General features: G+C 44.2%; 1 protein-coding gene across 1 annotated transcript; it reads left to right on the forward strand.

Annotated features, from left to right (window-relative positions):
* The first annotated feature begins 1162 nt into the window (after window positions 1-1162).
* Window positions 1163-13017, forward strand: LOC127003078 (rRNA N6-adenosine-methyltransferase ZCCHC4-like). Its single transcript, XM_050869499.1, has 10 exons — window positions 1163-1307; window positions 3614-3812; window positions 6540-6687; window positions 7193-7393; window positions 8998-9109; window positions 9978-10100; window positions 10710-10820; window positions 10996-11162; window positions 11736-11915; window positions 12836-13017. Exons 1-10 carry the CDS (start codon window positions 1244-1246, stop codon window positions 12998-13000), a joined length of 1470 nt encoding a protein of 489 aa, XP_050725456.1. The 5' UTR covers window positions 1163-1243; the 3' UTR covers window positions 13001-13017.
* Window positions 13018-13079: the final 62 nt, after the last annotated feature.

The raw sequence follows: 13079 nt of genomic DNA on the forward strand, positions 1-13079 counted from the left end.
GTGGCATGCTGCAAGTCGGACCAAACTCTAAAAACCTATTTTCGTTATTCGGGGCTATTTCCTTGCAAATGGAGACTCTTCTTAAGCACTAAGCGACGACAAAGCCATTTCTGGTCTCCAAATTGCGATACAACGCCTATCAACCGAGCTATTGGCTTGTAAAGTTCGGGGTTTTCAAGTGAAAGTCTACGGGTTTTGCATACACTTTTCCAGAAATCTCGTTATTTCTGGGTTTTATAGATACGGTCATGAAGGCCAAACGACAAAAAACCCAGCGGTAGTTGCGGTTTTGTTCTACGTTTAAAATTAAGGGAGATATTCACGTTTTTGTAAAGTTTTACAGAATATCAACGTGTGGCTTTATTTCTCGATGATCTTCTTTGTTCTGGGCACCCACCAGAAGCTAAAGACTCCAATAACAAATTTCTAGTCTTGACTTCACGATAGACTCACAAATAAAGTAGATATAAGCAGTTTCCTGAGCAACTGACGGACTTTTTCTCACATTTCAGCTATTTTCCGCGCTATTTTTCGCTACTTCTCGTGTTTGTGGCGCTCCAGGGGTGTGGGATGTGATGCTGAACCTGTTGCCGTTTAGAGCATTTCGTTTGGTTGAGAATGAAGCGAGTTATATGGATTTTTCTTCATTTGGGGAGGCGAGGGGAGGGGGGGTAGTGAGGGGGTAACGGGGAGGGGGGTGCGGAGCGAAACGATGCCATATTGGTCGCGCTGGTCGATGTGTCATTACTATCGTTTATATTTTTTAATATTTCGTCTTTTTATTTTTTTATTGCTGGCTTATTTATATAATTTAGAGGCACTTATATGTGTGTTTTGTTACGTTATTGAGAATAATAACACTTTTTATGCATGTTAGAAGCGTCGAAACGGGTGGAACGTACGTTGTAAGTGGATAAATTAATCTCCGAGCACAGGTAATGAAAGACAGGTGAAGGAAAACCTGGAAAAAAGATCAAAGGCCGCCATGTCTTCTCCTCTCTCCCTCATTCGAACTTGATCTGATGCCACAAATAGCTGGAGATTTCCCCCTGTCAGGCCTTTGCATCGGCAGCTCCTGTGAAAGAAAGCACAAAATATACAGAAAGTACGCTCCAGTCTCTCCTTGTATATATATGTGTGTGAAAAATCAGAAGAGAGGATGACTAGGAGGAAGAGGAAGGCATAGTATAGGGTACAGTTCAAAAGAAGAAGAAGAGGAGGAAAAGGAACCCAAACAAACAAGATGGCGGCTCGCGGTGTGGTTGTGGTGGAGGGCGCGGAGCCTCACAACCCGGCCTGTGTACATGGTAATTAAGGGAGATTTTAACGTTATTCTTGATTAGATAAGAGGAAGAACCATTGCAGAGTGTAACAGGCCGCATGTCACACTGAAATAAGGCGCTGACATGCCATATTGAGGGAAGATAAGGATATTTTTACGCGCCTCCATCTCACATAATTATTTCCAAAGGCCGAAAAGGAGAGTAATCGGGTTGTCTTCAGTGTTTTTCTAGGTTAGTCGTACAGAGGATAGGTCAAACTACCACCAGGGTCATAATACTACCCCTGGAAATGCCCACAACTCCTACGAAAGCCTTGTCAAATACGTGTTCTTGGGTGACGAAAAGCTTAGTAATATAACCCTAGAGGAGACTGACCGGGTTCTTTTGAGCGTTTTTTTTAGGCTAGTCATACAGAGGAAAGGTCAACCTACCACCAGGGTCATAATACTACCCCTGGAAATGCCCACAACTCCTACGAAAGCCTTGTCAAATACGTGTTCTTGGGTGACGAAAAGCTTAGTAATATGACCCTAGAGGAGACTGACCGAGTTCTTTTGAGTGTTTTTTTTAGGCTAGTCATACAGAGGAAAGGTCAAACTACCACCAGGGTCATAATACTACCCCTGGAAATGCCCACAACTCCTACGAAAGCCTTGTCAAATACGTGTTCTTGGGTGACATGTTTAGTATTATGACCCTAGAGGAGACTGACCAAGTTCTTTTGAGTGTTTTTTTTTAGGCTAGTCATACAGAGGAAAGGTCAAACTACCACCAGGGTCATAACACTACCCCTGGAAATGCCCACAACTCCTACGAAAGCCTTGTCAAATACGTGTTCTTGGCCGACAAAATGTATAAAAATATGACCCTAGAGGAGACTGACCGAGTTCTTTTGAGTGTTTTTTTGGGCTAGTCATACAGAGGAAAGGTCAAACTACCACCAGGGTCATAACACTACCCCTGGAAATGCCCACAACTCCTACGAAAGCCTTGTCAAATACGTGTTCTTGGGTGAAATGTTTAGTATTATGACCCTAGATGAGACTGACCGGGTTTTCATGGGTGCTTTTTTAGGCTAGTGGTACAGAAGAAAGGGTCAAAGTACCCCTGGAAAGGCCCACATACAGGCTTCTCAGCTCCCCTTCCCTTTGTCCTGCAGGGAAAGAAATTGCCTTAACTGATGAAGGATGGGCTATAGGCATCCTCAACTCCCCTTCCCTTTGTCCTGCAGGGAAAGAAAATTAACATAGAGATTGAAAAGGATGACATAGTGGGCTTGTTTTGTCATTTGTGTTATTTTTAAACCATTGAAATGCCTTAACTAACAAAGGATGGGATGCGGGCTCCTCAACTCCCCTTCCCTTTGTCCTGCAGGGAAAGAAAATTAGATTGAGATTGAAAAGGATGACAGTGGGCTTGTTTTATGTCATTTGTGTTATTTTTAAACCATTGAAATGCCTTAACTAACAAAGGATGGGCTATAGGCTTCCTCAACTCCCCTTCCCTTTGTCCTGCAGGGAAAGAAATTAACATAGAGATTGAAAAGGATGACATAGTGGGCTTGTTTTATGTCATTTGTGTTATTTTTAAACCATTGAAATGCCTTAACTAACAAAGGATGGGATACAGGCTCCTCAACTCCCCTTCCCTTTGTCCTGCAGGGAAAAAAAATTTGATTGAGATTGAAAAGGATGACATAGTGGGCTTGTTTTATGTCATTTTTGTTATTTTTAAACCATTGAAATGCCTTAACTGATGAAGGATGGGATACAGGCTTGCTCAACTCCCCTTCCCTTTGTCCTGCAGGGAAAGAAAATAATATAGGGAATGAAAAGGATGACATAGTGGGCTTGTTTTGTCATTTGTGTTATCTTTAAACCATTGAAATGCCTTAACTGATGAAGGATGGGATACAGGCTTGCTCAACTCCCCTTCCCTTTGTCCTGCAGGGAAAGAAAATTAGATTGAGATTGAAAAGGATGACAGTGGGCTTGTTTTATGTCATTTGTGTTATTTTTAAACCCTTGCAATGCCTTAACTGATGAAGGATGGGCTATAGGCTTGCTCAACTCCCCTTCCCTTTGTCCTGCAGGGAAAGAAAATAAGATTGAGATTGAAAAGGATGACAGTGGGCTTGTTTTATGTCATTTGTGTTATTTTTAAACCATTGAAATGCCGTCCGTGTTGTAAATAAATGAAGAAAAGTACCCTAAAGAATAATGAAAGGGTGACAGGTTTTAAATAGTACAAATAGGTTAAGTATAGGAAGCATAACATAGACGCGGTAATACTATAATCTTCCTCGGTCCTCACATATTCCCCTTCCTCAGGCCCCACAGTGCTGTTCGAGAGGTTCCTGAGCGACGGCAGCACACGGCGGTTCTACGCGTGTGCCGCCTGCCGCGACCGCAAGGACTGTGCCTTCTTCCTGTGGGCCGACCAGACCTTGGGCCGCAGGAAGAGGGAGCTGTGGGCCGGGATGTGCAGGGAACGCCAACACAGGCTGACGCACCATGAGAGATATCAGAAGTAAGGCGAGATGGAGGATACACTGTGATCATTAGACTTATCATTGGTTTGCTACAAGAATTAAGGGTTATATTTTACTGATGATACACTGAGAGGGACACAAGAAGTAAGGCAAGTCTGGGTTAGGTTAGGGTTGGTTAGGGATGGAGGGCGTATATAATGAGTTTCAATTGTGTTTCCTATAAGAATTAAGGGTTATTTTTTAATGATGATGTGCTGAGAGGGACACAAGAAGTAAGACAAGACTGACTTAGGTTATGTTAGGCAAGGATTAGGTTAGGGTTGGTTAGGGATGGAGGGCGTATATAGTGAGTTTCAGTTGTGTTTCCTATACGAATTAAGGGTTATTTTTTACTGATGATACACTGAGAGGGACACAAGAAGTAAGACAAGACTGGTTTAGGTTATGTTAGGTTAGGTTAGGGTTGGTTAGGGATGGAGGGCGTATATAATGAGTTTCAATTGTGTTTCCTATACGAATTAAGGGTTATTTTTTACTGATGGTGTGCTGAGAGGGACACAAGAAGTAAGACAAGACTGGTTTAGGTTATGTTAGGTTAGGGATGGAGGGCGTATATAATGAGTTTCAATTGTGTTTCCTATACGAATTAAGGGTTATTTTTTACTGATGATGTGCTGAGAGGGACACAAGAAGTAAGACAAGACTGGTTTAGGTTATGTTAGGTTAGGTTAGGGTAGGTTAGGGATGGAGGGCGTATATAATGAGTTTCAGTTGTTTTTCCTATACGAATTAAGGGTTATTTTTTACTGATGATACACTGAGAGGGACACAAGAAGTAAGACAAGACTGGTTTAGGTTATGTTAGGTTAGGGTTGGTTAGGGATGGAGGGCGTATATAATGAGTCTCAATTGTGTTTCCTATACGAATTAAGGGTTATTTTTTAATGATGATACACTGAGAGGGACACAAGATGTAAGGCAAGACTGGTTTAGGGTTGGTTAGGGATGGAGTGCGTATATAATGAGTTTCAATTGTGTTTCCTATACGAATTAAGGGTTATTTTTTAATGATGATACACTGAGAGGGACACAAGAAGTAAGACAAGACTGGTTTAGGTTATGCTGGGTTAGGGTTGGTTAGGGATGGAGGGCGTATATAATGTGTTTCAATTGTGTTTCCTATACGAATTAAGGGTTATTTTTTATTGATGGTGTGCTGAGAGGGACACAAGAAGGGAGACAAGACTGATTTAGGTTATGTTGGTTTAGGGTTGGTTAGGGATGGAGGGCGTATATAATGAGTTTCAATTGTGTTTCCCATACGAATTAAGGGTTATTTTTTAATGATGATGTGCTGAGAGGGACACAAGAAGTAAGACAAGACTGACTTAGGTTATGTTAGGCAAGGATTAGGTTAGGGTTGGTTAGGGATGGTGGGCGTATATAATGAGTTTCAATTGTCTATTTCCTACGAGAATTAAGGGTTATTTAGTTCCCTTAATGCACTGAGAGGGACACAAGAAGCTAGGCAAGACTGATTTAGGCTAGGCTGTGCTAATGAGTTTCCTAGGTCATCATAATCCTTTTTTTCCTATAAGAATTAAGGGGTATTTTTTTCTTGTGATGTGCTGAGAGAGACAAGAAGTAAAGCAAGACTGATTTAGGCTAGGCTGTGCTAATGAGGTTCCTGGGTCATCATAATCCTTTGTTTCCTATAAGAATTAAAAGGTATTTTTTTCTTGTGCTGTGCTGAGAGAGACAAGAAGTAAGGCAAGACTCACTTAGGCTAGGCTGTGCTACTGTGGTTCCTGGGTCATCATAATCCTTTGTTTCCTATAAGATTAAGAGTGAATTTTTTTCTTGTGCTGTGCTGAGAGAGACAAGAAGCAAGGCAAGACTGATTTAGGCTAGGCTGTGCTACTGTGGTTCCTGGGTCATCATAATCCTTTGTTTCCTATAAGATTAAGAGTGAATTTTTTTCTTGTGATGTGCTGAGAGAGACAAGAAGCAAGGCAAGACTGATTTAGGCTAGGCTGTGCTACTGTGGTTCCTGGGTCATCATAATCCTTTGTTTCTTATAAGAATTAAGGGGTATTTTTTTCTTGTGCTGTGCTGAGAGAGACAAGAAGCAAGGCAGGACTCACTTAGGCTAGGCTGTGCTGATGAGGTTCCTGGGTCATCATAATCCTTTGTTTCCTATAAGAATTAAGAGGTATTTTTTTCTTGTGCTGTGCTGAGAGAGACAAGAAGTAAAGCAAGACTGATTTAGGCTAGGCTGTGCTACTGTGGTTCCTGGGTCATCATAATCCTTTGTTTCTTATAAGAATTAAGAGGTATTTTTTTCTTGTGATGTGCTGAGAGACACAAGAAGTAAGACAAGACTGATTTAGGCTAGGCTGTGCTACTGAGGTTCCTGGGTCATCATAATCCTTTGTTTCCTATAAGAATTAAGAGGTATTTTTTTCATGTGATGTGCTGAGAGACACAAGAAGTAAGACAAGACTGATTTAGGCTAGGCTGTGCTACTGAGGTTCCTGGGTCATCATAATCCTTTGTTTCCTATAAGAATTAAGGGGTATTTTTTTCTTGTGCTGTGCTTAGAGAGACAAGAAGTAAGACAAGGCTGACGTAGGTTATGTTAGAAAATTAATAAGTTGTAATTGTCTGTTTCACATAAGAACTTAACTACTTTTCTGACAACAGCAAAGGAGGTTGTGATTTCATTGATGGTTTTGTTGATGATATGGTTGTGTTGATACCCTCAGGTTGTCTAGGGTGAGGGGCGTGGCGGCCAACCAGAGAGTGTACTGTAACACCTGCTGCGAGCTACTCCTGTTGGCCGAGGCGGGTGACCACGAGTCCTGCTCCCTCACCACCCCTGTAAAGGACTCCCAGCTGACTCAACCCTCCACGGTGAGTCCCTGTCCCACTTTATGTTGCAAGAGTTAACTGGTATCCTCACTCTCATCCTTCCCCTATGTCCTGTACTGTCCCACTTATGAATGCAAGAGTTAACTGGTATCTTCTGTCCAATTTATCAATGCAAGAGTTAACCAGTACCTTCACTCTCATCCTTTCCCTATGTCCTGTACTGTCCCACTTATCAATGCAAGAGTTAACCAGTACCTTCACTCTCATTCTTTCCCTATGTCCTGTACTGTCCTACTTATCAATGCAAGAGTTAACTGGTATCTTCTGTCCAATTTATCAATGCAAGAGTCAACCAGCATCTCCACTCTCATCCTTTCCCTATGTCCTGTACTGTCCCACTTATCAATGTAAGAGTTAACTGGTATCTTCTGTCCAATTTATCAATGCAAGAGTTAACCAGTATCTTCACTCTCATCCTTCCCCTATGTCCTGTACTGTCCCACTTATCAATGCAAGAGTTAACCAGTACCTTCACCCTCCCTTCCAGCTGTTGGCGCCCAAGGACAACGCCAAGCTTGAGGCCCAGTACCTGTTCTCGGCGCGCAGTGTGGAGGTGTTGCTGTCTCTGCTAGGCTGCCTCGGGGCCACTGGGGTGCTGTGTGTGGGGGCCCCGAGAGTGCATGAGGCCATCACTGCTGCCACAACCCCCCCCATGGACTCCCTCATGATGGATATTGACGACAGATATGTGAGTGGGGGGGGGAGATTATTATTATTATTTATTTTATTTTTTTCATTCCTCCTCCTCTTCTTTTTCTTTTTGTCCTTCTTCTTCTTCTTCTTCTTCTTCTTCTTCTTCTTCTTCTTCTTTTTCTTCTTCTTTATCTTTTCCTTGCTTGTTCTACCTCCTCCTCCTCCTCCTCCTCCTCCTCCTCCTCTTCTTTTGTCTGTTTGTCCTTCTTCTTCTTTTCCCCCTTCTTCTTTTTCTTCTTCTTCTTCTTTGTCTTCTTCTCCTTGCTTGTTCTACCTCCTCCTTCTCCTCCTTCTCCTCCTCCTCTTCTTCTTTATTCTGTTTGTCCTTCTCCTTCTTCTTTTCCTCCTTCTTCTTGTCCTTTTTCTTTGTCTTCTTCTCCTCCTTCTCCTCCTCCTCTTCTTTTTTCTGTTTGTCCTTCTCCTTCTTCTTTTCCTCCTTCTTCTTCTTCTTCTTCTTCTCCTCTTTGCTTGTTCTACCTTCTAATATCCTTCCTTCCTTCCTTCCTTCCTTCCTTCCCAGCATTCCTTCTTTTTTCACATGCTCAACCATCACTTATTATTATTACTATCTATATTATTTCTCATCCTACCTTCTAATATCCTTCCTTCCTTCCTTCCTTCCTTCCCAGCATTCCTTCTTTTTTCACATGTTCAACCATCACTTATTATTATTACTATCTATATTATTTCTCATCCTATCTTCTAATATCCTTCCTTCCTTCCTTCCTTCCCAGTGTTCCTTCTTTTTCACATGTTCAACCATCACTCATTATTATTACCAGGGGTGTGGAGTCGGAGTCGGAGTCGGAGTCGAGGAGTCGAGGAGTCGGCTACTTTTGGCCGGAGTCGGAGTCGGAGTCGGAATTGGAGTCAGAGTCAGAGTCGGAGTCGGAGTCAGATTGAGTCAGAGTCGTAGTCGGAGTCGGAGTCGTTAAAAATATGAGCGACTCCGACTCCTTTACGTGCTAATTTTTTTAGTAAAGATTTCACTTCATGGAGATTCTTACAAATTGGGAGAAATTGACGTTTTGGAAGATATGTCCAATCAAACAGTCTGCGGGAATATTGGTATTTTTAATATTTTTTCATGCTTTTTATTTTGTATTTTCTTGAGGATATACCTTAAGGAAGGAGGGCGGTACATGCCGCAACAACCACCCTGACAACAGATAGTACAGGTATCCCTTTTGCCATATTTTATGGGGTTTTGCATGAGCTCATGTGTATATTTAATTCTATCATGGAGGATAATTGCTAAGTGATATCCAAGGATGGTAAAAAAATATATATATATATATATATATATATATATATATATATATATATATATATATATATATATATATATATATATATATATATATATATATAAAAAAAAAAACGGAGTCGAGTCGGAGTCGCAACCTTCAAATTTCCTGGAGTCGAGTCGGAGTCTGAGTCGCAACATTTAAATTTACTGGAGTCGGAGTCGAGTCGCAACATTTAAATTTACTGGAGTCGGAGTCGGAGTCGGAGTTTTGAAAATCCGACTCCACACCCCTGATTATTACTATCTATATTATTTCTCATCCTACCTTCTAATATCCTTCCTTCCCCCAGTGTTGTTTCTTCCCCCCCGAGAGGTTCCTGCAGTACAACATGTTCAACCACCACTTCTTCAACGGCTCAGAGGCACAGAAGACATACACAGACTTCCTGGCCAAGCACAAGAGTGAGTACAGACACTGAGACGCTTAGGTTAGCCTGTCTGTCTGTCTGTCTGTTGGTCTGTTAAGCTGCTTTTGTTACGCTGTCTGTTGGTCTGTCTGTCTCTGTGAGTGCCTGAGAGCTGCTGGGATTAGTGCCAATAAGAATGAGAGATGACGTTATGAGTGCCTGTGAGTGTCTGAGAGAACTCCTGTGATGAATGACTATTGGAATTCCTGTTATGAGTGCCAATAAGAGAGAGAGTTGCTGTTATGAGTCCGTTAGTGCTGTGAGGGATGCCTGAGAGAGCTGCTGGGATTAGTGCCGTAGAGAATGAGAGGTGACCTGATGAGTGAGTGCCTGTTGGAATTGCTGTTATGAGTGCCAGTAAGAGAGAGAGTTGCTGTTATGAGTCCCTGGTAGTGCTGTGAGGGATGCCTGAGAGAGCTGCTGAGATTAGTGCCATAGAGAATGAGAGGTGACCTGATGAGTGAGTGCCTGTTGGAATTGCTGTTAGGAGGAGTGCCTGTTAGTGCTGTAAGGAATCCCCATTAGTGCTGTAAGGAGTCCCTGTTACTTAGCACCAATGAGAATGAGAGGTGCCATTAGGAGTGCCTTTTAGATGCTGTAAGGAATGCTTATTAGTGCTGTAAGGAGTGCCTGAGAGAATGAAGGATGCTGTTATGAGTGCCTGTTGGAATTACAATGATCAGTGCCAAGTAGAATGAAGGATGCTGTTATGAGTGCCTGGTGGAATTACAATGATCAGTGCCAAGTAGAATGAAGGATGCTGTTATGAGTGCCTGTTGGAATTACAATGATCAGTGCCAAGTAGAATGAAAGCTGCTGTTATGAGTGCCTGTTCTGAGTGCCACTAAGAGTCACCCCCCCAGAGTTGGTGCTGCTGAGTGACCCACCGTTTGGGGGCCGCATGGAGCTGCTGGCGGCCACCCTGGGCAGGATAGAGGCTGACTGGCGGACTGCGGCGAGTATGGGGCCAGACTCAACGTTGCCCGGTGAGTGTGTGTGTGTGTGTGTGTGTGTGTGTGTGTGTGTGTGTATTTATGTTCTTGTTTATTTGTCTGGCACCTTCCCCCACAGCAGTGGTGCTTAATCTTTTTGCTACCACACTTCCCTCAGGAATGGGTTCTCCCCTCCACACCACACTTATAGATAAAATTCACTCCCAAATTTATTAAGCAATGATAAGTCTAAGTAGACTTTAGAAAACTGTAGTTAATAGAGGTGATGATTTTGCATTTCTTCACAAACTTGTCAATATTATCCCACGGCCTTGTCAAGATAGTAACAAATACTCCAACAACAGATATTCCAGCTTCCCTTCAGGGCTTGCTAACCCCATGGGATATTTCTAATGGTCCCCAAGGGGTGCACATCCCTAGTTTAAGAAGCACTGGCATAGAGCTTTGTTGATGAATAGAGCTAAACATTTTGTAGTTTAAAATATCTCAGAGCAGGATGATGTTTCTGTAGCTCTTGTCCTGTGCTGATGACTGCTGCTGTGAGGGAGAGAGGAGTGTGCAGTGCCCGGCCATAACACAGAGACACTCGCTGGTGATTGAGACACAGAGAGTAATGATGTGTTTGTTGTGTTCCCTGCCCAGTGCTCTTTGTGTTCCCGTACTTCCTGGAGGCTCAGGTGGTGGCCAGCATGCCCGCCCTGGCCATGATGGACTACCAGGTGGACTACGACAACCACCCCGTATATGGCAAAGGTGTGTGTGTGTGTGTGTGTGTGTGTGTGTGTGTGTGTGTGTGTGTGTGTGTGTGTAAACGAAACAGCTCAAGGGCAAAAAAAAGAAAACAATAATGAAAAAAAAGTGTATGAAAAAAAGATGTGTGTGTGTTTGTGTGTGTCAGTGCTGAGGGTGACAGTCTTGGGTGCCACAGGTCCAAGGGGTATGAAGCACGGGTCAGCAGTGCGCGTGTTCACCAATCAGCCGTTGTCGTCGCTGCCGCTGCCCTCGGAGGATGGCTACAGGTGGTGTGGGCCATGCCGGCGATGGGTGCACGCTGCCAACGCCCACTGTGACCTATGCCAAGCCTGTACTTCAAAGGTCAGCAGAGGGGGAAGGTTGGGGTGGGCTAAACATACCTTGCCCTCCCATCCCTCCCTTTCCCTTCCCTTCCCTTCCCAGCCTAACTTAAGCTAACTTGTCCTAACCTTTCCTCCCTTCCCATCCTAACACAACCTTGCCTCCCTTCCCTTCCTTCTACTCCCTTCCTTCCTAGCCAGACCTAAGCTAACCTTCCCTTCCCTTCCCTTCCCTTCCTAGCCTAATGTAACATAACCTATTCTAACCTAACCTTATCTCTCATTCCCTTACTCTCCCTTCCTAACCTTCCCTTCCCTTCCCTTCCCTTCCTAGCCTAATGTAACATAACCTATTCTAACCTAACCTTATCTCTCGTTCCCTTACTCTCCCATCCTAACCTTCCCTTCCCTTCCCCTCCCTTCCTAGCCTAATGTAACATAACCTGTTCTAACCTAACCTTATCTCTCGTTCCCTTACTCTCCCTTCCTAACCTTCCCTTCCCTTCCCTTCCTAGCCTAATGTAACTTAACCTAACCTTATCTCTCGTTCCCTTACTCTCCCTTCCTAACCTTCCCTTCCCTTCCCTCCCTACAGGACGGGCGCACCTACAAGCACTGCAGTGAGTGTGGTCGGTGTGTCAAGCCGTCCTGGACACACTGCCAAGCCTGTGCCGCCTGCAGACCCCAGGACCACAGCTGCTCGCCCACCCCAACGCTCGGATGTTACGCGTGTGGCAGCCCGGACCACAAACACTTAGACTGTCCCAAACGCAAGGTGGGCGTGTGTGGGGGGGAGGGACTGTATGTGTGTGTGTGATTGTGTGGGGGGGGAGGGACTGTATGTGTGTGTGTGTGTGTGTGTGTGTGTGTGTGTGTGTGTGTGTGTGCGTGGGTGGGAGGGACTATATGGGAGTGGGGTGGGGGGGAACTGTATGCATGTGTGTTTGTGTCAGGGGGAGAGGGACTGTATGTGTGTGTGTGTGTGTGTGTGTGTGTTTGTGTCAGGGGGGGGAGGGACTGTATGTGTGTGTAAGGGGGTGTGGGGTGGGGGGGGTGTTCTCGATCTATTAACCTTGCTGTCTATCTATCTATCTGAGTGTAGTGGCTTTATTAGTAAGGTGCCGAGGATCAAGCCAAGCCCTTTATTAGCACAACTATTTTATGTTTGTTTTTTATTGATTATTTATTTATTTATTTTATTTTTTACTGTATTTGTATTTTGATTTTTTATATCTGTTTCTGGTATGCCCCTTCCTTCCCTTCCCTTCCCTTATCCTCCTTTCCCTTCCCTTCCCTTCTCCTCCTTTCCCTTCCCTTCCCTTCTCCTCCTTTCCCTTCCTTCTCTTCCCTTCCCTTCCCCTTCCCCTCCCTTCCCTACCCTTCTCTTCCCTTCCCAGCCAAACCTAACCTTCCCTTCCCTTCCCTCTCTCCCCTACCCTTCCCTTCCTTCCCTTCCCCTTCCCCTCCCTTCCCTCCCCTACCCTTCCCTTCCCAGCCAAACCTAACCTTCCCTTCCCTCCCCTCTCTTAACCTTCCTTCCTTTCCCCTTCCCCTCCCTTCCCTTCCCAGCCAAACCTAACCTTCCCTTCCCTTCCCTCTCTCCCCTTCCTTTCCTAACCTTCCCCTCCCTTCCCTTCCCTTCTCATCCCTTCCCTTCCCTTCTACATACTAAAAGGCCATCAACTCTTCCCTCAGAGATCGGCGACATCAACCAAAGACTCAGAGAAGAAGAAGAAGAAGAAGAGGAAGAATAACAACCACAATTACAACCACAACACTTCAACCACATTACCGAGCAGCCTGGCGGATGAGCGGGTGAGGAACCTGAGTATACTGTCCCGGGTGATGGATGCTACATAATAAAGAAAGTAAGAAGAGTTGATGAATTGGTTGTGTCATCCTTAGTGGGCTGGTTGTTGGTGGTGGTTGGGTTAACGAG

The sequence above is a fragment of the Eriocheir sinensis genome, chromosome 24 (assembly GCF_024679095.1).
Source record: "Eriocheir sinensis breed Jianghai 21 chromosome 24, ASM2467909v1, whole genome shotgun sequence".
Taxonomy (NCBI): Eukaryota; Metazoa; Arthropoda; class Malacostraca; order Decapoda; family Varunidae; genus Eriocheir; species Eriocheir sinensis.

Bases quoted from the DNA above. Each gene is read 5' to 3' on its own strand.
- LOC127003078 (XM_050869499.1), top strand. From the start codon at position 1,244: ATGGCGGCTCGCGGTGTGGTTGTGGTGGAGGGCGCGGAGCCTCACAAC. The intron at 10,101-10,709 runs GTGAGTGTGTGT...TTCCCTGCCCAG, and splicing joins GCCAGACTCAACGTTGCCCG to TGCTCTTTGTGTTCCCGTAC. The intron at 11,916-12,835 runs GTGGGCGTGTGT...CTCTTCCCTCAG, and splicing joins TAGACTGTCCCAAACGCAAG to AGATCGGCGACATCAACCAA.